Source organism: Podarcis pityusensis (assembly GCF_964106645.2).
Source record: "Podarcis pityusensis genome assembly, chromosome: 2".
Lineage (NCBI taxonomy): Eukaryota > Metazoa > Chordata > Lepidosauria > Squamata > Lacertidae > Podarcis > Podarcis pityusensis.
This window is the reverse complement of record NC_138029.1, coordinates 31,280,230-31,301,604: the sequence shown is the minus strand read 5'-3', so window position 1 is coordinate 31,301,604 and position 21,375 is coordinate 31,280,230. Positions and strand designations below refer to the sequence as shown.

General features: G+C 47.3%; 1 protein-coding gene across 4 annotated transcripts in view; it reads right to left on the bottom strand.

Annotated features, from left to right (window-relative positions):
• CYTH1 (cytohesin 1) overlaps positions 1 to 21,375 on the bottom strand; it is a 57,248-nt gene that overhangs the window by 7,695 nt on the left and 28,178 nt on the right. For 2 of the 4 annotated variants that reach the window (XM_080996617.1, XM_080996618.1), the window contains exons 2-9: positions 11,791 to 11,873; positions 9,980 to 10,044; positions 8,611 to 8,677; positions 8,001 to 8,119; positions 6,746 to 6,826; positions 6,364 to 6,476; positions 5,568 to 5,716; positions 5,093 to 5,205 (exon numbers count right to left, since the gene is read on the bottom strand). In XM_080996617.1, the coding sequence (XP_080852743.1) occupies positions 5,093 to 5,205; positions 5,568 to 5,716; positions 6,364 to 6,476; positions 6,746 to 6,826; positions 8,001 to 8,119; positions 8,611 to 8,677; positions 9,980 to 10,044; positions 11,791 to 11,873 (790 nt within the window). Of the gene's footprint in view, positions 1 to 5,092; positions 5,206 to 5,567; positions 5,717 to 6,363; positions 6,477 to 6,745; positions 6,827 to 8,000; positions 8,120 to 8,610; positions 8,678 to 9,979; positions 10,045 to 11,790; positions 11,874 to 17,435; positions 17,595 to 21,375 lie in introns of those variants that run through there. The other 2 variants (XM_080996619.1, XM_080996616.1) reach the window with 2 other exon arrangements.

Genomic DNA, 21,375 nt, shown 5'->3' with positions numbered 1-21,375 from the left:
GTGGTGTCATTACCCCACGCACCCTGTTAAGGAGCCCCCAAGCGAAGCTGCTAATAAGAGATAACCAGCTAGAATTACCCAAAGTATGTTTCCCTCAGGACGAGTATAAATAAGCTCATGAGACCAGGATATTAACCAGTGGTTTCTAGCCATGGTTGCTGTTCAGTGAGTATGTCCCATCTGCTATAAGCCAAGTCCACAAAGTTTTGAAATCTTTTAAGCCGGCTACCAAATGTTCATGAAGCAACGTTGTTTGAGAGGTTTTCCAAATTGCTGTCAGTTTTAAGAAACTGAGGGAATAGACCCTGCCCATTCATTATGCAGCTTTTCCTCCTCCGCCACGACATGGCATTAAATTTAGAAGCCAGGAATATACAATATATACTTTGGATATATATTTTAGCGGTCTGGAGACTTCTAGAGAAAGAAGCCACAAGAATTTCTGCTGATTCTTTGTTTTAAGTTATTCTAGTTGCCAAGAAACTCTTTAAAAAGCTAACCACAATTTAGGCTAATACATCTGGGATAGAGGAAGAGACTCTTAATCTCAGAGTAGTGGGTCTGAGCCGCACATTGAGCAAAACATTCCTGCATTGCAGGGGGTTAGACTGGATGACCCTAGTGATCCCTTCCAACTCTACGAGTCTGTGATTCTATCACATTAAACAAATTAACATTCTCCCTTCGTTTATGATGGCGGGAGTCGATGTTCTCCAGAGGATGGCACAAAAGATTCATCAGCCATGGAACCATTGAGTGGCCAAGGCCCCGTCTCCACCTCCTCCTCCCTACCCTTAAAAATGGAAGCAGTGACCTACTCCACAGGGTTGTTGCAGAGTTAGGCGGGATAAGGATTGGAAAGGATTTACAGTGTTATAAATGGACTGGTAAGAACCATGACGCGTTACCCAATCAAGATCTTAACAGCTCACTGCTGCCAGCGCCTCCCTAGCTCTCTGGGCCTCCACCAACTGGGACTCCAATGCCATGCGGCTGCCAACATGCATCAGCTTAGCACAATTAATACTTCATTAGTCCTTGTTACAAGAGGCCTCCCCATTTTTCTGCTGCCTGCGAATTCGTAGGGCCCTTCAGGACAAATGTCCTACGTTAATAACCAGGCTTTTGCAGTTCTAAACTTTATCTCTTGGTTTGGAAATTATTTTAAATGAAGAGAGGTTGAGAAATCTTTAACAGAAATGTATTGAGATATTGTCTCCATGAAAGGAATGCAGCTTTCTCTTAATACTAGCTTTCCCCTTTTCCAGCTTAATGGGAAGGGGGGGAAACCCAAGGGGAAGAGCTTTCAGTGGGGCATAGAAAGTTCTGCGGGTATGTTGGGAGGCAGGGGGTGGGGCTTGTCATGTGACCTGCAGAAATATAATGGGGCAAGTACAGTAAGTGCAGGTAGCACCAGCGCAGCCATGCGTGAACACCCCACCACCATGAACAGCTATGCCTGCTGGGATAAGGAACCGCGGTTTGCCAGCTGCTTGCTGCAGGGCTGGTAATAAGGCATCGCCAATGCCTGGATGGTTTCATGATGGCAGCTGTGCACTCGCTGTAGCTGCACTGCTGGGCCTTCTGGAGCAGGAAGCATCCAGTCTTAAGCAGCGAACGCAGAGTTTCTTGGCAATAGCAAGCCAGGCTCAGTGGCTATGCACCTTCTCAGGCCAGATTCACAGTGTCAGTTCCCAGAGAGATGTGGCCACGCTGCCATTTTCAAGCAAAGGCGCCCTACTGGACAGCAACGTCCATGCCGTGAGGAGCTGCTTCTTCTTGAGGGGCATAGTGACCTCCCTGCCCCCTGCCTCTTTGGGGCAGACAAAAGGCTGTTTCTTCACCGCTGTATCCTACAATGTGATTCTGACTCCTAAAAATCCAGGGTACTGACAAAGCTGGGGAGGGAGATACTGCCAGGCTCAGACCTGGCCATGTTGTGAAGCTTCTTTGGGGCAATTTTTTGAGGGATGGGCCAAACAGGACATGGAAACTCCGCCTTCCCGTCACCCCCCCCCATCCCACTCACCATCCCACCTGTCCCCCAGTTCCCCATGGACTGTGCAGCCAGTTAGCAACGGTGGCAATAGCAGCGATAAGACTAGTAATAATCACCAGCAATTTAAAAGAACGAAAGAACAGAAAAATAAAGAAGCATGGCAGCACACCCCTGGCCCCGGCAAAGCTAGCGAGGGGATATGGGGGTACGTACCTCCTGGAGTTTGGAGGGCAGGGAAAGGCAGTGCCAAAATCATGGAAACATACAAAATGAGGGAGAAAAGAAAATTAAAAAACAAAGGACTTTATCAAATCTGCCCTTGGCGCACACCCCAGTTGCTGCTAGCAGGGGGCGCTGCCCAAGCTAATGAAAGGTGTTGAGCATTAGGGAAAAGAGGGTTGGCAGAAGGGGTTTTCCCAAAACCAGGCCCACGTTTCTCCTGTTGTGGTGCAGGTCTCCCTCTCCGCTAGAATACCAAGAAGGAGAGTGCCCACCTCGAGGTCATCAGGGTGCCAAAGCCAAGGACACAAAAGCCCCAGGAACTCCTGGCAAAAAAAAAATAGGTTCGTCCTTGTTGCTAGCTTAGGAAATCCTGGTAGCGTCAGGAATTTGCTTGCCACAGGAACGGCTCCCTGGTCACAGAATTAGCAATTTTAGTGCCACGGCTGGTGACAGCTGTTAAAGTGGCCTGCAGCCCAGACTCCTCCATGTGGGGGTGGCATGCATCATTCGCAGGCGGAAGCAATCAGCAATTTGCTGCTGGGATTCAGCTGGAAGACAGCCAAGGCCCCTGCCCCCAAAATCGTGTACACACGAGGAATCGCCTCTGGTGATTACCAATGCAGTTTGGCGCATTCACGGGCCAAATTAATCTCACTCTCCAAGGATTTTAGGCATGTCTTTGTTTTCTGCCGCCACCCTGCGGCACTGTATCCCAGAATAAAGCTCTACCAAGTCCTGGGCATTCAGTGGAAGGGTAAAACCACAGGATGCTGTCTGAGTGATTGCTCCTAACTCAGCAGATTTAGCATTTTGTGATAAAGTCAGCAACATGGTCCCGCAGGGATCAAGGGGACTTCCTTCCCATGTAATGGGGGACAGGGACAGGTAGTATTGGGAACCAGGGGGCCTAAATTTGGATATAGCTGCAGCCTAGAATTCCCAATTCAAACATCCCAGCTCAGGCAGAAAAGCTCACTTATCTGCGAAGAAAAGGATTCAGGCCAGTTCTTTCTACTGCCTCTGAGAAAGCTAGCCACAGGAGAAATTCCCAAAGTTGGAAAAGGCCATGCTGAACTGAGTTCTCATTGCAATGTCTGCACTCTTTGCATTAGTACCTGCAGTTTTTTAGTCACAATTTTTAAAATCCAGTGTTAAAAACAAACAAACCCACACACCCCACCTTTGCACCTGACACAGATACACACACCAACATAGATCTGGTGAATGCTTCCTGAACTGAGACACAAGAGGGCTGGAGTTTGAAACAAATAGAAAAAAGGATTTGATCATGAGTTTCAATCAAGGCTTATTTAACGATAAGCCAGCTATGGTGTATGTTATCCTGTGTTTGTCCTGTGTCTTTTCTGTGTCTTCATTTGTTTATCCATTGGGTGGATCTGGAGTTAGGGAAGAAGTTATGGCTGTAGGGAAGAAAATTGTGGCGTTTTTGCCAGAAAACATCCTTCCCAAGTCCGAAATGAAACTATCTCTTAGGCTTCCTCTTCTGGCTGAACTTCAGGATCACGTATCTTTTCTAAACATAGCTAACAAAGAATGGAAACTTCACAGCAAACAAAATTTATGTTTTGCTACAATCACAACTGTAATATACAACTGTGTTTTCAAGCAACCATATATTTGCTGCTTACGTGCAGGTCTAAAATGGTAAACTGTAAAATATTCTCAAGTTATATCCATGTCTGTAATGGTGCACCTAGCAGCCTGTCCTTAAGTCTGCTTTGTGAGCAAGCCTCATTGCTGTCTCCACTGCCATGCAATGCAACCTCTTATTTTAAAATAATTAAAACGTGTGTTCTAAATAACAATATCTATCAATCCTTTGTCATTTTGTTGCATGGCTTTGGTTGAAAGGAAAAGAAAGGGCACGATTTAAAAGGTGTGTTGTTCAGACTCAGCACAGAGTCTCAGCTCAGACATCATTCCCCAGGAATATCTCGAGTGTGTGCATCCTCCCTCAATCCCTTGGAATCAAAAGCATCTGTTTCCATTTTATTTCATAAAATGCTCCAAGCAAAAAGAGGATGGTTACACATTCAAACATAGATGAATAATTCCATTAGCCATATTTCATTAAAGATTCAGTGATTGCAAATTTGAATATTCAGAGGATTTGTGCTTTCAAATTTGATTTGAAGATTCCAAGAGATTTAAACAGCCCTAAAGGTGGTGGGGAGAGAAATGGGAGAAACAAACCAGCCAGGGAGCTGCTCCAGCCATAACCTGGCAAGACAACTGAAACATTCTGAGTGAGCAGGAGAAAGATGGTCAAGGGCTGCGCAGGGAAAGGCTGGTGGGCTGGTGGATGCCTTGCAGGTGCCATGCATGCACTGCCGGTGCGCACACAGCGGGGTTGTGGGAGGTGATGCCAGAGACTAGCCTCCAATGTCAGGTGAGAAGCACAGAACCACAGACAAGTCTTGGGCTAATGCTTAGTCCACAGTGGTTAAGAATATTGGAGCCAGGGAGAGAAAGCCCAAGTTTATCTGCTGTTCCTGGGGCCCATGAAACCAATGTGTCTTCCTCACTGTCATAAGCACCCCAACCCACCAAATCACCGAAACCAGACGGCTGTGCCCAAGTTAAGAGAGCCATTAGGGGACGCTGAGCACTGCAACCAAGACTGCCCTTGCTGGACATCCTGCTGAAGCATGGATGATTAGGAAAGCATCCTGAGTTCGGCAATGGGTATGTGTTGTGCTGGATTGTGGCCACCGAGCCCCATGCAAAAAAAACAAAAACGAAGAAGTCACCAGACTGCAGCCGAGCTCCCTGCTCCCTGCAGCCTATGCCATGGCGACAGCTGCACTGCTCCGCATGGCTGAGGCCTTGCACCTTGCGCAGATGCACTCACCGAGCTTCAGAAGCCAGCCTTCACGGTCTGGGTTGAAGAAAGTGTGCGTCAGGTCATTGCCATCATCCTCGGGAATTTTGAAGGGCTCGTTTTTAATGCTCTCGTACAGATTCTGGTAGGAGGAAGAGAAACGCATTGGGGGCCTGTGCAAGTCCAACTCCTGCTTCCCAGGAGGAATAGCCAACCTGGGAAGGGACCAGCGTTTGCATGCAGAAGGTGCCGGGTGAAATCCTCCACATCTAACATGCAAAAAAGTAACGGGTAGCAGGCAATGTGAAAGATCTCTGCCTGAGGCCCAGGAGAGAGTCTCTGTCAACCAGATAAGACGCAACAGGACAATAGTGGGTTAGATGGACAAATACGACCAGGTACAAAGGCAACTTCCAATATTTCGATGACCTGCCACCCCCATGTCCCTTATCGCAGTCCTGTGATTTCCAAACACTACTTCCACTCCCTTCCCACAAAGCTCACCCTAAGTAGCTCCTCGGGCAGGTCCCCGCCATCATTGATGCCACGATTCATGGCAATGAAGCGCTCCACTGTCGGCTTGTCCTTAACGTTGGGATTATGAAGACTGGTGTTGAGCATGATGATGGCAAACGAGAGCACATAACAGGTATCTGGGGTGGAGAAAGGTGTGAAGGATGGATCAAGCACAGAATGGGCTGCCCTTTGGGCTCCATCCATTACCAAGGCACAAACTCAGACAATTGGGTAGCCTAGGAAGTGTCACCAAGTCCCAGGATGCATGCTCTGTGTTGGGTTGTTTGCTATCTTGGGGTGGGTGGGTGGCTCGGCGGGGAGCCCTGTTGGATCAGACCAAAGGCCCATCTAGTCCAGCATCCTGTTCTCAGAGTAGTCAACCAAATGCCTGCAGAATGACCACAAGCAAAACACAAGCTCAAAAGCCCTCTCCCCACTTGTGATTCCCAGGAACTACTTTTCAGACGCATTCTGCCTCTGACAGTGGAAAGAGAACATAGCCACCACGGCTAGTAGCCACTGATAGCCTTATACCCGTGAACTGGGTCTTTCCAAGCCATCCCAAGTTGGTGGCCATTTCTCCATCTTGTGGGAGCAAAATCCACACTTTTAACTATGGGACAGAACTTTGCCAGCCCTTCTCCACTTCCAAGCAACAAAGCCTGAAAATCTGGCAGTGGGAGCCAGAAGGCACCCAACTGTGAACTCTCTGAGGATGCTCCAGGAAAAACTGCATCCCAAACCCTAGCTGCCTGCAGAGTTCAGCTAGTCAATTCGTGCATACCTGTTGACTGGAAGACACCCGGGTTGCATTGACAGTACCGTTGTGCAAAGGCTTCCATCATCCGATCAATCTTTTGTGCTTCGCCCGGCAACCGGAAGCTCCAAAGGAACTGCCTGCGGGGAAAACGAGCACATAGTCAGCTAAGCTGAGTAGGACTGTAAGCAAAGCTGCCAGAGAAGTAACATTCCTTGGTAGAAGGGCTGTGTGATGTGCCAGAGACTTCCAAGTCACATATTTCCCTCTCTGTGTGTGGACTGCAAACCACTGCTCTTTCCTAGGGAGCCCCAAAGCCCACACATGTCCTCTTCTTGCCTTTTCCGTGCAGGAAAAGAGAAAAAGGACACACCTGTGATTCACTCACAAACATCCTGCTGCCACTCACCGCAGTGCCTGGACAAGGTTGAGGTCTGTAAACTCATGCAGCTCCACGAATGAGTGCAACACCTGGATATTGAAATCATCTCTGTGAGGAGGCAAAAGAATAGGGGAACATGTGAGAGCGACCAAACTCACCATTCCCATACAGCTGCCAAACCACTGCTGCTGCCAAGAACTGGGCTCTCCTCTTGGCCTGGCCTGGAAGCTGCCTTATCCCAGGTGGGACTCTCTCACCATCTAGTCCAATATGGTCTGTTCCAGTGGTTCCCACATTTCCCCACCCCAGCATGGACTACTGGATGGTCTGGGCAGACCGCTTAATGATTTTTCTGGCTGTTGCAATGTGCCATGCTAGACACGGTATGGTTTTTAATTGTATTTTATTACTCCTTTCATTTCTTATATATTGTATTTTATTGTGTCCACAGAATTAAAATCGAAACACAATGTAAGGAATAGAGGAAGCACTAAAAATGCAATTAAAAATCAATTATGAATGTTTGATGCCATGGAGTTGCCACCTCCCATCTTTAACTACAAATCCACAGACACACCTGGATGAAGTTTGTGGACCTCTGGTGGCCTATGCACCAGAGTTTGGGAACCGCTGGTCTATTCTGACAGGCAGTCTTTCTCCAGGGAAATACATGTAGAGAAGGTTCTCTGTCGTGACTTGCTACCCAATCCCTCATCATTTTAATTGCTACCCAATCCTGGATCATTATACCTGGAGATGCCAGGAACTGGACCTTCTGCATGAATGCAAAATATTCAGTTTTCAATCTGTCAGTTCTGGGCCTTTAAGATGGCCTGGTGTCTATTCTTAAGAAGTTACCAGAAGTCTTCCAAGAAGCTTCAGAGCACAGGCAAGTTATTTCAAGGCTTTAGGTGTTATGCAGTGCTGAAGTACCCAGTACTGGCCAGCTGCAGCGAGAATGATCCTGAAGTCCCACACAGTTTAAATATTCACAATTTCAGTTGGCATTCCTCAGCTGTCCCCCGCAACTTGGTAAGCAAAGCTTGGTTCAGGGCACAGAAACCCTCCAATTAGCCAAGGATGCTAACAAGGTCCTGACTATGAACTCCGGTTCAGCCAGTCCACATGGGAAACTCGAAACAATGGAGCACTGGCAAGAGATCTCTTGGGATCCCAAGTTCTTTTCCCATTTCTTGAATGCCCATGAGAGATAGGAACCAAAGTCCATTATGGTAGTGGCTATAAAGGAAGACCAAGCCCCAGAGCTCCCTTCTCCCATTACCTTTCACCCAAGTAGTCGCCAATGGCTGTCTTGTTGAGCCCTTCCCCTTTGTAGAGGAACTGGGCAATATCATCGCGGGTGTTCTTCAAGAGGTCGTTCTCTATCAGGAACTGGATTCCCTGCAAGCACAGAAAGAAGAGGGTGTCTCTCTGCATTTGCCCCTGCACAGGACACACAGGTACAGGAACCCAAAACACCTCCAATAATGCATAGAATGCAGATAGTAGATTTGAAATGGTCAAGCTGTGTCTCATGCAAACCTTCTTAGTAGTGCCTACAATAGCCCTAAAGGCAGGCTGTATTTGCAGGTGAGGGAGCCTGCGGTTAAAAAAATAGTGGCTTGCCTAAGACCATTTAATGAGTTTCGTGGCTGATGTGAGATTTGCACCAGTGGCTTACTGGCCCGCAACTAGCTCCACCTTCCCTAGGAGCACATGTGTCTGTTTGGGCATTTCTAACCATTAGCCAGGATCAGTCACCCTGAGACCTGAGTATCCCAACACCATGCCAAGTCCACAAGTCAGTAGCCAGTTTGCCTGCAATGAGGGACCTTGTGGTGGTCCCTGGACAACACCTGTTGCCAGCTCCATAGTAAGGAAGTGTTGATTACCTTCTTAGGGTCCATGTTGAACTTCTTCCTGCCCATCGCCACCTGCTTGTTTCTCTGCATGGTTTTCCTAGAAGGCACAAAAGATTTGGGTTAGAGACACCCCCACCAAGGAGCAGCATGGGGCTGTGCCACTTCATCAATGCTCCACCTCCCTACATCTTAGTCATAGGCAGGCTAGGCAATGAGGCACTTTCCATTCCCCTATCGGACAGGGTGCATCGCACATGCACAAACCCCTCCCCTACTAGCGGCAAGCCTAAGTTTCTAAACACAAGGAAATACATTCTCTACCCCACGAAATAATGAAGACCTCTCGCCACTCCAGCTAAGTTTTGGTGGAACTTGGATGTCTTCCCAGCACTAAAATGGAGACTACAGCAGGGAACTGGCACACCAGCAGACTGATCTCGAGACCATATACTGTGGAAGAGGAGGAGGAAGCCTCCTGGGATGCCCTACATGACAAGGGCCTGGTGTCCCCAGGGATGGGCAAAGGAAGCCACACTGAGTGATTGAAAGAGACGTCACATGTCAGTTTCCATTGACAATTTGGGCCGCCTAATCTGTTGGTGACTCCATCTGCCTCAGTTCAGAGTTAACTGCCTGAGACAGGGAACCTGCTGCCAGATGGGGAAGCAAGACCAGTCCTAGAAAAGGAGTTTTTTGGGGGGTGGGAGGGACGACTCTGGGCAAGACAAAACCTAGAGCCTTTAGTGGAACAGACCAGGCCAGAGATCCCTGATGACAAAACAGCCTGGGAGCTTTTCGTTCCACATGGTTACTTAAAGAGACTGAACATTACAGCCAGCCAGCCAGAACACACACACACACACACACACACACACACACACACACACACCACTGTCACCCCATTCTTCTCAATAGATTAGTATGATCTTTTTTTTTTGACAGGCTAGAGGCTCAGCATATAGGCCTCAAATGTAAATAGGATTAAAATGTCAATTCTCAACACAAGTGTGATGGAATCCAGACCAAGGGAATCCCATTCCTCAGACAACTGAAGTCAGCAAAATAGGGAAATCTATTTTTACTGGGCATATGAATGGGTCTCCGATAAGTCTTTGGGGTTATTCTTCAAGTTTAAACTCTTGTTTGCCTTTAGATATTGTTTCATCCACAGCATGAAATGTGCAACGTTATCTGGACTGACGTTCAAGTATTGCTCCTGGTAGAAGGGGTTGTCTTCTGTTTTCAGTGGGCCGATTTGACCCTGAATATCCATTAATGTTAGAATTCATGCCAGCTCTGCTGTGCAGGTTTCTGCTTACTTTATTTCTCCCTACTTCTATTCTGAGAAAGCCCCCCAAAATATCACCTTCCCCATTCCTCCAGCAGAAGCACCACTCACCTCTCTTCTGTAGAGCCCAGGTTCTCGATTTCATTAGTGACCTCTGCTATCTCATCTTTCAGACGCTGCAGAGGAGAAGAAAGGCAGGGGAATGAGCACACCATCAAGTGGGGCTCTTGGGGGGAACTTTTTTTTAAAAAAGAACACCTTGGAATTATTACTCCAGCTTTTTCTGTCCTCTTATGCCTTTCCCCATGCTCATTAATCTAGGTTTGAGGATCAGTTGGGTTGGGCAGAGGGAGAAGTAATGCATAGAGAGCAGAGGAAAGACTTGCCAAGTTGACTTCTCCGCAAAAATCCAGGAGCCTGCAAGGTAGAGGCTTACGGAGACTCAGGAAGCAGGGTTCAACAACAGAACCTCTCCCTTCCTGCGTAAGGGGAAACCCTGTTCCCTTCTTCAGAGACTCATCAGATATAGCTGAAGCCAGCTGCAGGCACCCACTGCCCTGGGAAATGAATACCAGAGAGAAGCCTGCCTGTCTGCCTGTCTTGGCTCAGAGGCAGGCTGGGCTATGGATGCCAATCTGTGGGAGGCATCAGCATGCTGAGCTCTAGGAAGGAAGGAAGAAGAGCAAGCCCCTGGGGCTAACACAATTACTGGGCTAATCTCATTAGGAAGTGTCCAGCATATGGCAGTGATTAGCCTCTCCTACTGCCTTATTTATTGCTGATAGGACTGATGAGCAGCCCTGCCAAGCCCAGCACCCGTGAGCAAGTTGCCACAGGAACAGGCAGCCCATGTCAGAGCCAAGGGGAGGGTGAGACTTACTGCCTCTGAGGGCACGGAAGGAGTGGGACGCAGGGAAGGGGATGTTCTCCCGGCATCACTTTGGAAGGCGTACCCCCATCTTCTTAAAGGTCTGCACCAATATTGGCTAGTTACAGCATCTTTCCTTATATGGGAAAGATGGAACAGGTTTGACTGGGAGGTGGGGCTGGTCGACAGAGAATCCTATATCCGTAACCCACCTTCTAGCTTGTCATGTCCATAAGGTACATCAACCTGACAGGTCAAGGCTAAAGGCGGGTGGAGATGCCCCTCCCCACCAACTTGATCCTTCGACATGGAAGCTGCACAGGGTAATCAGACCCCAGCCCCAGCCATTTCTCACCCCCCCAACCCCTGCTGGGGTGGCCAGAACTGTGCCTGGCTGCTGATCTGCAGTGACGTTTGCCCAAGACACCTGCTGTGCAGAGCCTCAGGGCTGCTGTGCACAGAATCCTCTGGGGGAACAGGAGCAGGAATAGCCATGCACTTAATATCCAAAGAAAGAAATGCCAAAGGTTTCGTGTCCACAAAGAACCACTTGCTGCTAACCCAAGGTGTGTGTGTTGGGGAGTGGGGGGGGGGGGGAGTTTCCACTGTGGCTACTCAGGATCAAGGTAAAGCAAGTCTACATGTGCTCAAAGGCATTCTATTTTTGTGTGTGTGTCACATTTCCAGGGCAAAGTCACGGCACTGAAAACAGTTAAGCCCCGAAAGAGAGGAGGTGAAGGAGGGAAAGCCAGGACACACAGAGGCACCAAGTCTGGAAGCTACAAAACAGCCACCAACCCTTCCTTGGAATGGGACCTGGTGGGAAGTATTGTGTCAGTCTTGTGCCATACAAACAAACCCCATTAATCCAGCAATTACTTGATCACATCTTAAGAAGCCGCGTTAGACCCAGTCAAAACCACTGGTCCATCAAATTCCAATACTGTCTATACTGACCGGCAGGGAATTTTGCAGCCCTGCCTGCAGATGCCAGAGACTGAACCTGGGACCTTCAGCATGGCCTCCTGCACCCCACACCCCTATCCCCACATACCTGTATATCTGCCAGCAGCTCCTGCTTGCGTCGGCGGATGTTCTCGAGTTCTTGACGCTCCTCAGGGGTCAGGTCGCTGGGCACTGCCAGGGTAAAGAAACAAAGAGAGAGTTGCTTACAATGGGTGGATCTCAACAAGGATATGATGTGCTCCTGGCAGGCCAGGGAGACTGATGCAGCAGTCACAACTTCACCCAGAACTGCTTGCTGTAACCAGAATATGCAATAAACCCTTGGGGTATGCAACATATGACCCAGCGTACACATTTTTTTCATTCCACTGTTGATTCCACTATATGGCATTCATCAGCACATTATGTGTGATGACCACTTGCCAATATGGGTTGATGGTGGTGCTGGTTTTTCGGAGGGGAGAAACAGTCCAATATATGAGACTGGAACAGCAAACCAATATTTGCTATGACAAGCTAATGGGGCCACCATTGTTAGATACAGTGTGTATCTGTTGGTTTCTGGGAGCAAACAAGCTATGCGTATTACATGATGCCTTGCTTGTGCATTTCCCAGAAGCTTCTGACTGGATAGTGTTAGACACAGAATGCTAGATCGAGATGGATCCTTTTGGTAACAGGCATAGCAGTCAGACAAGCCAGAAACTACTTTGCTTCAATAGTGAGTAGCATCAACTTCCCACAAATCATTTCTTTCCCACTCCACTCCAAAATCACCAAGCACAGAATTGCTGCACTGACTTCTGCATATTAGGTTAGAGAGACCTGTGTTCGATCACTAGCTGTCAAAGCTCCATTGAACACAATTAGATTCTCCTTTGAACAACAGAGAGGAAGACATTATTTCTGGGAAGGGAAAGCCACAGAAACATACAAAAATAAAGGTCACCGTGAAGGTCAAGGCAACTGCAGGACTCACAAGATAGAAGCAACATTCTGAAACATGGAAAGCCATGATTTGTCATTGGCTTATGAAGTCTGGTTTATTTTAAATATGGCTTGGTGTTACATGTGAACCCAGCACCCTTCCTTAACTGCAGTTTGCTTGGCCAGCCCACCCTAGACAGTGATGAAGCTACAAAGAAAGGAGGCAAGAACAGCTGGAAAACAAAACTGACCATAGAGTAACAAGCCATAGTTAGTTTGATTCTCTGTGGGACAACCTCTGGTTAACATGTGGTTTGTTAAGCAAACCATAGCTTAGCATTATGTGCAAACCAGAAACTCTTCCTTCTAGGTAGCCATTAAAAAAAAGGCACAGATGTCTCTCACACACTGAATTTTGCCAACCTACAACCCAGTCTCAAGATTCAGGAATCGATGCTTAAGCAAACATTTTTGGAAAGCTAAGCTCCCCAAACCGGGCTGTTTATTGCCAATGACATGAAAGGCAAGATCTTCTCCTATAGGACTTCCTCTCCTCTCCTCTGCCTGCAACACATGAACAGGTTTGGGGAGGAATGGGTGGAAAAGTCCCATTGCAGCAATGGACCTTGTTCCACTTACGCATACATCACTGAATGCTATGTTGAATTCTTCCCAAGGATTCTCCTACTAAGCACCACAATCACCACCACAAGGAAGGATCTAAGGCAATCTTGATCCTCCAGAGTGAATTAAGGATGCAGGTGTGCTGCCACAAGCATCAGGCAACAGGGGGGAAATTTGCCGTCATACATACACAGCAATGTCATACTTCCAAGAGAAACCCACTGCAGTCATTCAAGGCTACATCTGTTTTTGCCACTGTCCAAACGACCCCTCCGAAACAGTGCTAGGATACATGCAGAGCACTGCACAAAGGTGACTTGAAGCTGCAGGCCTCAGACCACAGGCCAGCTCCTCCTTTCTCATGTGTGAGCCCAAACAAAAACAGAAGCACTTAAGGCGGCCACGTTGGCTGTGGCTTCCTAGCAAAAAGGCACGACTCCTGTTGAGAACCCCAGAAAGAGAGGCAGGACACAGCACATGAAGGTAATGATGCACCCCAGAACTCTGTCCTGCATCTGTGCGGTATAACATACAGTGGATTCTCACATCTGCAGCTCGCAGCATGAGACAGACATTTCCCAAATACCGCTGGAGGAATTCAAGCAATGCTCCAGGCATCACATTCTAGTCTCTGCAGGCAGGGGGAGTGTCTCGGTTTGACCCTGCTGGAAGCATTGCTGATTCAGCTGCTTTGAGATGGGGAGAGGCAGGACCAAGCCCAGAGGTCAACAGAGGAACAGAAGGCAGGTTCTACCATCCTGGCCATACCACTGCAGTTGCCCAGTGGGGAACGTGTACCCAGACAGTCAGGGGCAGAACGTGGTGGTGCTCCCTTGCCTTATGGAGGGTGTGTGGAGAGCAGCAGGGTCCCTGTCCTCAACAGGGAGCACAGACCTGTAGCCGGGGTGGGGAGCCAGGCTCTAGCTTTGAGGGCTATTTCAAAGAGATCAGAGTTCCTGACACAACAAGGCTCCATTGTGTGGCTGCTGGAACAGAGAAGCCAGAACAAGGGAAGTGCCTTTTCATTGCTTTGCAGTTGGACACGAGGGCAGGAGCCCAAAGCCAAGATACTGCAGCCCAGCCGCAGCATACAAAGGAGGCAGCTCTTAAAGAGGCAGTGCCTCCCCCCTTCCAGCAGGCAGGGCAGGTGGGCCCAGAGCAGGAGCTCTGGGAGGCTTAAAGCTGAAATTCAGCATTCAACTAAGTAATTACGTAATGCATTAATAGAATGGCACTAACTGGGGTGGAAAGAAATATACCAATTTCCAAAACTACTGTGCTCTCCTCAGAAGCTTAACAAAAACAAAGCAGAAGATCTCACAGAGGGCCCCTCTTTCCAATAGCAAGTAAAGTCGGTGTGCCGGTGGACCTTACTCCTGGGTACTCGTCATAATCTTGTTTCCAAAAGAACCCAGCACCTAAGGCTGGGAACCCCTAAATATGTGCAGAATTCACTCCCAGAGGTCTGCTCTTCATTTTGTGAATGGAAAAGTGCACCCCCCCCCCAAGCACCTATCCTTTGGGGAAGAAATGCCTCTTTGCCTGGAGACTGAAATGTAGCATCCCACACAATGTTTTCATAGAATTGTGGAGTTGGAAAGGACCATGAGGGTTATCTAGTCTAACCCCCTGCAATGAAGGAATCTCTTTTGCCCAAAATGGGGCTCAAACCCACAACCCTGAGATTACGAGTTTCATGCTTTACTGACTGAAACCAGTGGCTTCACCTTGCTCCTCCCCCACCAGACTAGATGATAAGGCTGATCGTTGAACAACTACATGAAAGGGGGAAGTGCAGGTGACATTCTAGGGAGGACAACTGGTCTGCATGAAATCCAAGAGACCAAGGAGTAAACAAGCTGAGTGCACCCCGCTGAACGATATCCAGCATCTCCATGGTCCTCTTTGGTGCGCAGGCATTCTGAATCACAGCGCATGTAGTCTGCCACAAGTGCAGCTGGCTCTCCTATGTCATATCCTGTTGAGTTGGCAATTCTAGGCCCCTGCCCCTGCAATGACTCCAGCGGAGCCATCCAAACCCTGGCTCTTTGGTTACAGAAACAGGTTTCTCATAAAAGGTTGCATTAGCAAGATGGATGGCAAGAAGAGCCATCGTTGTGGTCTTGTAAACAGGCAAAAACTCACAGAGGTGATATACTACAAATACCAGTGTGTTCTCCACACACACCCTCCACTGGCCCATGCCTCCTTTCTGCATTATTGGCTTCACGTTTCCTCCTGAACTCTGTATGTCCCTGTTCAAAGATGCCAGCAGTTGGTTTTGTCAATAGAAAAGGCTAAGCCTTTTGGATTAATGGGGAAGGGGAAGTGTGTAAGCGACCCTTGTTCCTGCTATTGCTATCAAAATGCAATAAAGCAGCTGACTGCCACATTCACATGGGCCTTCTTTATTTCATAGATCATTTGACCACAGTCAAATAATAGGCAGTCAATTGACTGGTATCTGACTGGTCAATTGACCCGAGTCCCAACTCCAGCTATGTCAGTGCTACAGATAAACAGTGGGGCTGGTAATTAGGAGAATATGTTCTGAAGGAGGGGCTGGGGTGTGTGTCTATTTATGTGCCTCCATAAGTACAGAGAAACACTAATAAGCAAAGGCACTCTGGGCTTAGTCCAAGCAAAATACCTGAGTAAATGACTTCCAATCAGCTGGATGGGTCTTGCAGGTAGGAAGGCAGAACTCCCCAATGAGCAACGATTTATCCAGAGAATCACCCATCAGCACAATCCCTGACTGCTCTAACCCCTACCACTTACTCTCTTCCCAGAAGACCAAGCAATAGGGGCTCCAACACCTCAAGCTATCAAAAAGAAAAACATTTTTTAACAATTCATTCAAAGCATTTGTAACCCATTCTTCGGCTGGAAATGTTCCCAGAGTGACTTACAAATCAATAAAAGCAACACAGTCCCTGCCTGCCATCCGGCTTACAGTCTAAAAAGGCATGGTGCAAAAGGAAAGAAGAGAAGGGGGAGCGGGATGGAGAAGAGGAAAACAAGCAAAGACTGGTGCAAAATTCTCAAAACATGCTTTTAGTGTGAACTGTGTTTATTTTATATATTTTATGAAATGGCCTGCTTTGCTTTCATCCAATGCTCTTGTCTGGGTTGCAAGTAAGAGTGCAGTTCTACCCCACCTGTGGGTCAAATGCATGTGAGCTCAGTCTGAAGAGAGCTTTGGTCTGCAAGAACGGGAAACCCTAGCTTGAAGGAACCCCCTGCCCTATATGTCAGCCCCAATGGGAGTCCTACTCAACTCCCAGAGACAGTGCTGTCCTCTACACCCCCTACCAAAGCATATACAGGTGGATGTGTCGAAACAGAAAGGAGAATCACACTAACATTATTCCAAGGTAAGGATGTTAGTGGGTTACTTCTATCCTTCTCATTTGTGTGCTCTTTCAGGGCCAACTCCCCCTCTTCCTCCCCTCCTCACCCTAGCTTGAGCTTCCAATTTCTTCATTTTTCCGGGCCCACCAGCTGCTTGACCCACAAGAGGGACTCTCTTTGCCCCTTGGGCTCTTAATGCCCACCCACCAATTCACACATTTGGCTGGCTGCCAACATTGACAGCCACCACTCTAAGCAGCCTTTCCCCTTTCTTAGTGCTTATCTACTCTCTGCGCAGGGCAACGGCAGCCCATGACGATGATGGTGGTGGCATCTACCCCCACCCAATATCAGCCACTTCTGTACACCTTTCAGTTAGGGGCCCTTGACTTAAACAGCCCTGGAGCAGAAATATGACATTCCCACCCTGGTGAAAGCTCTCTCTTCCCTCCTCTCCTGCAGACACTTTGGGAAAATCCAGTCCGTGCATAAACATGGGCCCAAAGGAAGGCAGGAGCAACAACACACAGTGCCTTCCCCCTCCCCTCCATGCCTGGAATAATCTGCTGGGGAGCCAGAAAACGGGCAGGCAGGGGAAGCACAGCATGCTGGTGGACGGGGCAGAAAGGAGTGCAGCACCAGGCATGGCTATGACAGAAAGGCCAGGCACATGGTGCGCACCATGGGAAAGGCAGTGGCACATGGCACCAAATGCAGCCATGAGGGACCAAGCAGCACACAAGACAGGGGGCCAAACAGGAGCAGAGAATTCCCCTTTGCAAACATAATACACAGGGTGAGAGAGGGAGAGGAGGGGGAGAGACTTACCCCAGGCTGCCGCCCAGCTCTTTCTGCCCACTGTCAAAGTAAGCCCTGTGACACACCATCAGTGCGCTAGTAGCCCATGTGCTGGGGAGCCCAGCCCTGTCAAGGAGAAGGGGCTGTGTCTCGGCCTCCTCTCATTCTGCTCAGCTGAGCTCCTCTGCTCGTGCTGCCTTCCATGGAGGATGACAGCTTTGGAACCCCGCCCACCTGCCGAGGCCTGGGGATTAACCCCTGCCTGTCCAGGCTGCAGCACAGGGAGGGCATGTGTGCAGGACATTTGCACACGAAGTGGGAGGAAGCAGCAAATACATGGAAATACGAGTATCAGACACGCTGGTTCTTTCAGAAGCAGTTACACACACATATTTGGGTGTGATATTACGAGTTTCTAGCTGAATTACATGCTCAAGGAGGAAATGCTGTTCAGCCTCTAAGGAAGACGCGTCTTTTTCCCTTACTGCCTTTCTCCTCTTCTCAGGACCCTAAAACATATGCTAAAGTTGCAGCCACACAGGTGTTATTCTTAGCACCTCACTCAGAAGCAATTCATTGTTTCTCTCATTGTCAAGCATGCCAGAAACAAAGGCAGCACTCCTGCATCACAACATGCACACTCTCATAGTTTAATGCAGCTGAATAGGTGTTTAATCTTAGGCGTACACACACATACACACACACACACAGAGAGAGAGAGAGAGAGAGAGAGAGAGAGAGAGAGAGAGGCTTCTGATACCACAGACTTAAATATTGGAGAATTCAGCTTTTACCCATGGCATGGTGAAATTTGATCTTAGAATCATAGAATCATAGAGTTGGAAGAGACCACAAGGGCCATCGAGTCCAACCCCCTGCCAAGCAGGAAACACCATCAGAGCACTCCTGACATATGGTTGTCAAGCCTCTGCTTAAAGACCTCCAAAGAAGGAGACTCCACCACACTCCTTGGCAGCAAATTCCACTGTCGAACAGCTCTTACTGTCAAGAAGTTCTTCCTAATGTTTAGGTGGAATCTTCTTTCTTGTAGTTTGGATCCATTGCTCCGTGTCAGCTTCTCTGGAGCAGCAGAAAACAACCTTTCTCCCTCCTCTATGTGACATCCTTTTATATATTTGAACATGGCTATCTTATCACCCCTTAACCTCCTCTTCTCCAGGCTAAACATGCCCAGCTCCCTTAGCCGTTCCTCATAAGGCATCGCTTCAAGGCCTTTGACCTGGAAATTTATAATTTATAATTAATTTATAATTTCCTATAAATTAAGGTTTTTTAAGCTAAACTTATTTCTTGTTAAGTTTTGTAAATTTAAGGTTGCGTCAACTTCATCTGCTTTAATTTTCATTCTATTTAAAGGATGCCCCTGCATTACTTGTTCCAGATTCATCCTTCATAGTATGTGTTTTTATACCAAGACAACATTATTTCCTCACCTTGCATTCTGCCTTAATGAGAGATGCCTTCTCTGAAGTTTTGGGCAAGTTTTCTGCTGATCAGACATCCAATCTGCTTTTGTGGTAGCGACTTGTTAAATGTGCTACATAGCCAGGCATTTTATCATTCCCATTCTTAATTATACCAGGTGGTTTCCTTAGTACTTGTGAAAATCTTTGTAATTCATTAACACTTTATAGGTGTTCTCTTTCAAAGCCCTGACTGCCCAGCAGCACAACTGCTCTTCTCCATGCCAGAAGGGGACCAGTGTACCATCATCATCCACTGCCTGTTTGAAGGAAAAGATGCTCCTCCACAACAACATCCCTTTCTTCTTAATCCTCACAATCCCCCATGTCTTAGCAGGGCATGTTGAATTTTTCAAGTTTCAGGTAGAGATGCTAAAAAGTTGTAACATGACTTGGGAATTCAAAACATATTTTGGTTAAATTAATATAATTTAGTTCTGCTTGGTAAGTAAATGCATGTAAAATTGCGTAAAAATCATTAAAATGATTGCCAAGTAGTAATATTAATATCAATACTATTATACAATATTTATTATTATTAAGCATTACCTAATATTTGTATAAGGTAAAATTAAAATTATTTGGTTTTCCAAAAGCAGTTTATGTGCTTCTTCATCAAATGTAGACTTAACAAGCTAAATGTTGCCCGATCACAAAAATAGTAGATTTGAATTCCTCATACACAAAACCATATTTTTAAGGAACCCCCCCCCCGAAATTTGCAGAAATTAAGTTTAACCCCCTAAAATCACGCACCCTAATGTTGCTTATGAGAGTCTACAAGCATATGGATTGAAATGGGGGGTGAATTTTCAGAGGGGGCATTGACTTTTTAGAGGAGGTTGAGAACTAAGGGGAAAGACCCTTCATCCCAGCTAAATGTGGGTTCAGCTGTGTGGCATTTTAGTGGTTATTTTTTTTAATTTCACATTCATGGCCACTTCATTATATTTAGCTATAGTCACATGCTTATTTTCTTGTGATTTTGCATAGCTTCTGCTAATCTTTTCAGAAGCCTCTTGTGAATGTGATATGTAGTTCCATACCTTTGACTGATGTACTCATTCATTCAGAAAATCAGGCGGAATATAGCATTATATTTAGTGATAGAAAAACAACAACAACATGTTGACCTGGAGTTGCTGTGTTTGAAAAGTTGCCAAATATTAATTCCTATTCTGTTCATTCTAGGAAACACAGCACCAAAGTAAGGCTGAAACTCACATTTTTCAAAATAGAGAACGACAGCACTGCATCTGGAAAATTGATTTTGGGGCGGAGCATTCAGGGTTGGTGTTTATGCCCCCAAAAGATTTAGAATGCTGTGCTAAACTCTTCAGATTCTAATTGCAAGAAAATAACTTCCATACACTTTGATACTTGCCCACGTGTTTTCAAATTCAGTACTTTCCTGCAGCTTAGTGAGCTAGAAAGCCAACCCTACAGAGTTCCACTTTGAGAAAGCCCCATTAGAATTCAGCACTGGCAGTCCCGTTAGATTTGTTCCATTTTTCCATTTTCTCCTCCATTTCAGACCAAACTCTCTGGAGCAGCAGTGGAGAAGCAATGATGTGTGACTGGCTGGGTCCAAAGGGAGTTGCAGTCCAGCAACATCTGGAGAGTCACCATTTCCCCATCCTTCCTCTAGAGGAGCTTCTTCAAGCAAAGTCTGAGAGCTCAGGGGTCCTTCTGACACATCCCTCACTTTTATGCCACCTCTTCTAAGGCCTGGTTTGGTGCATCTAAGGTAGCACTTCCTTCAGGCTCTCCCAGCACAAGCTTCCCTAGCAGATGCGAAATCTCCATTATCCTAAGCTCACAGCAACAGCACAGACTTATGCAAGTGTGTTCAGAAGTTAAGTACTGCAAAGTTCAGTAAGTCTTACTCCCCAGCAAATGGGTATGGAGTACCTCAGTGGAGCAATTTCTCAAAAGGCCTCTCCTCCTCCTAAATGCCCTAAGAGCAAACTGTCCCAAGATGCAATGCATTCAGATTATGTTCCCAAGATCGGTTCCACCCTGTTGTGACACCAGACCTACGGTACATACAAGTATCTGTGTCTTCTGCTTCTGGCATTGCTTGAACCTCTTTCCTAATCCTAGTTGCAGATTCAGGTTCTGAACCCTAAAAGGTTTTGGGTTTTTTTGTTCCTTTGATTTCTCCCATGAAGCCCTGGACTGGAATCTGAAATCTCTTCAACGTAATCCGGGAAGTTTAAAAACCACAGACCCTCCTGGTGCCGCATCTTCATAACAAGCACTTCTCTCCCCACTGCCCCCTTGCATACACAAGGGCATCCCTCCCCACAAACCTTGAAAACAAGGTTTGATTCATCCCACTCCCCAAATCACGGCTACATAAATACAACTTAGCTAACAAGATATGACAGCGTCTTCAAGAACCAGTGTCCTTGTCAGTGACACTTTGTCATTCCACTGATGCATGGCAAGATCCACAAGGCAGCCCACAACAGCAGGCAACAATG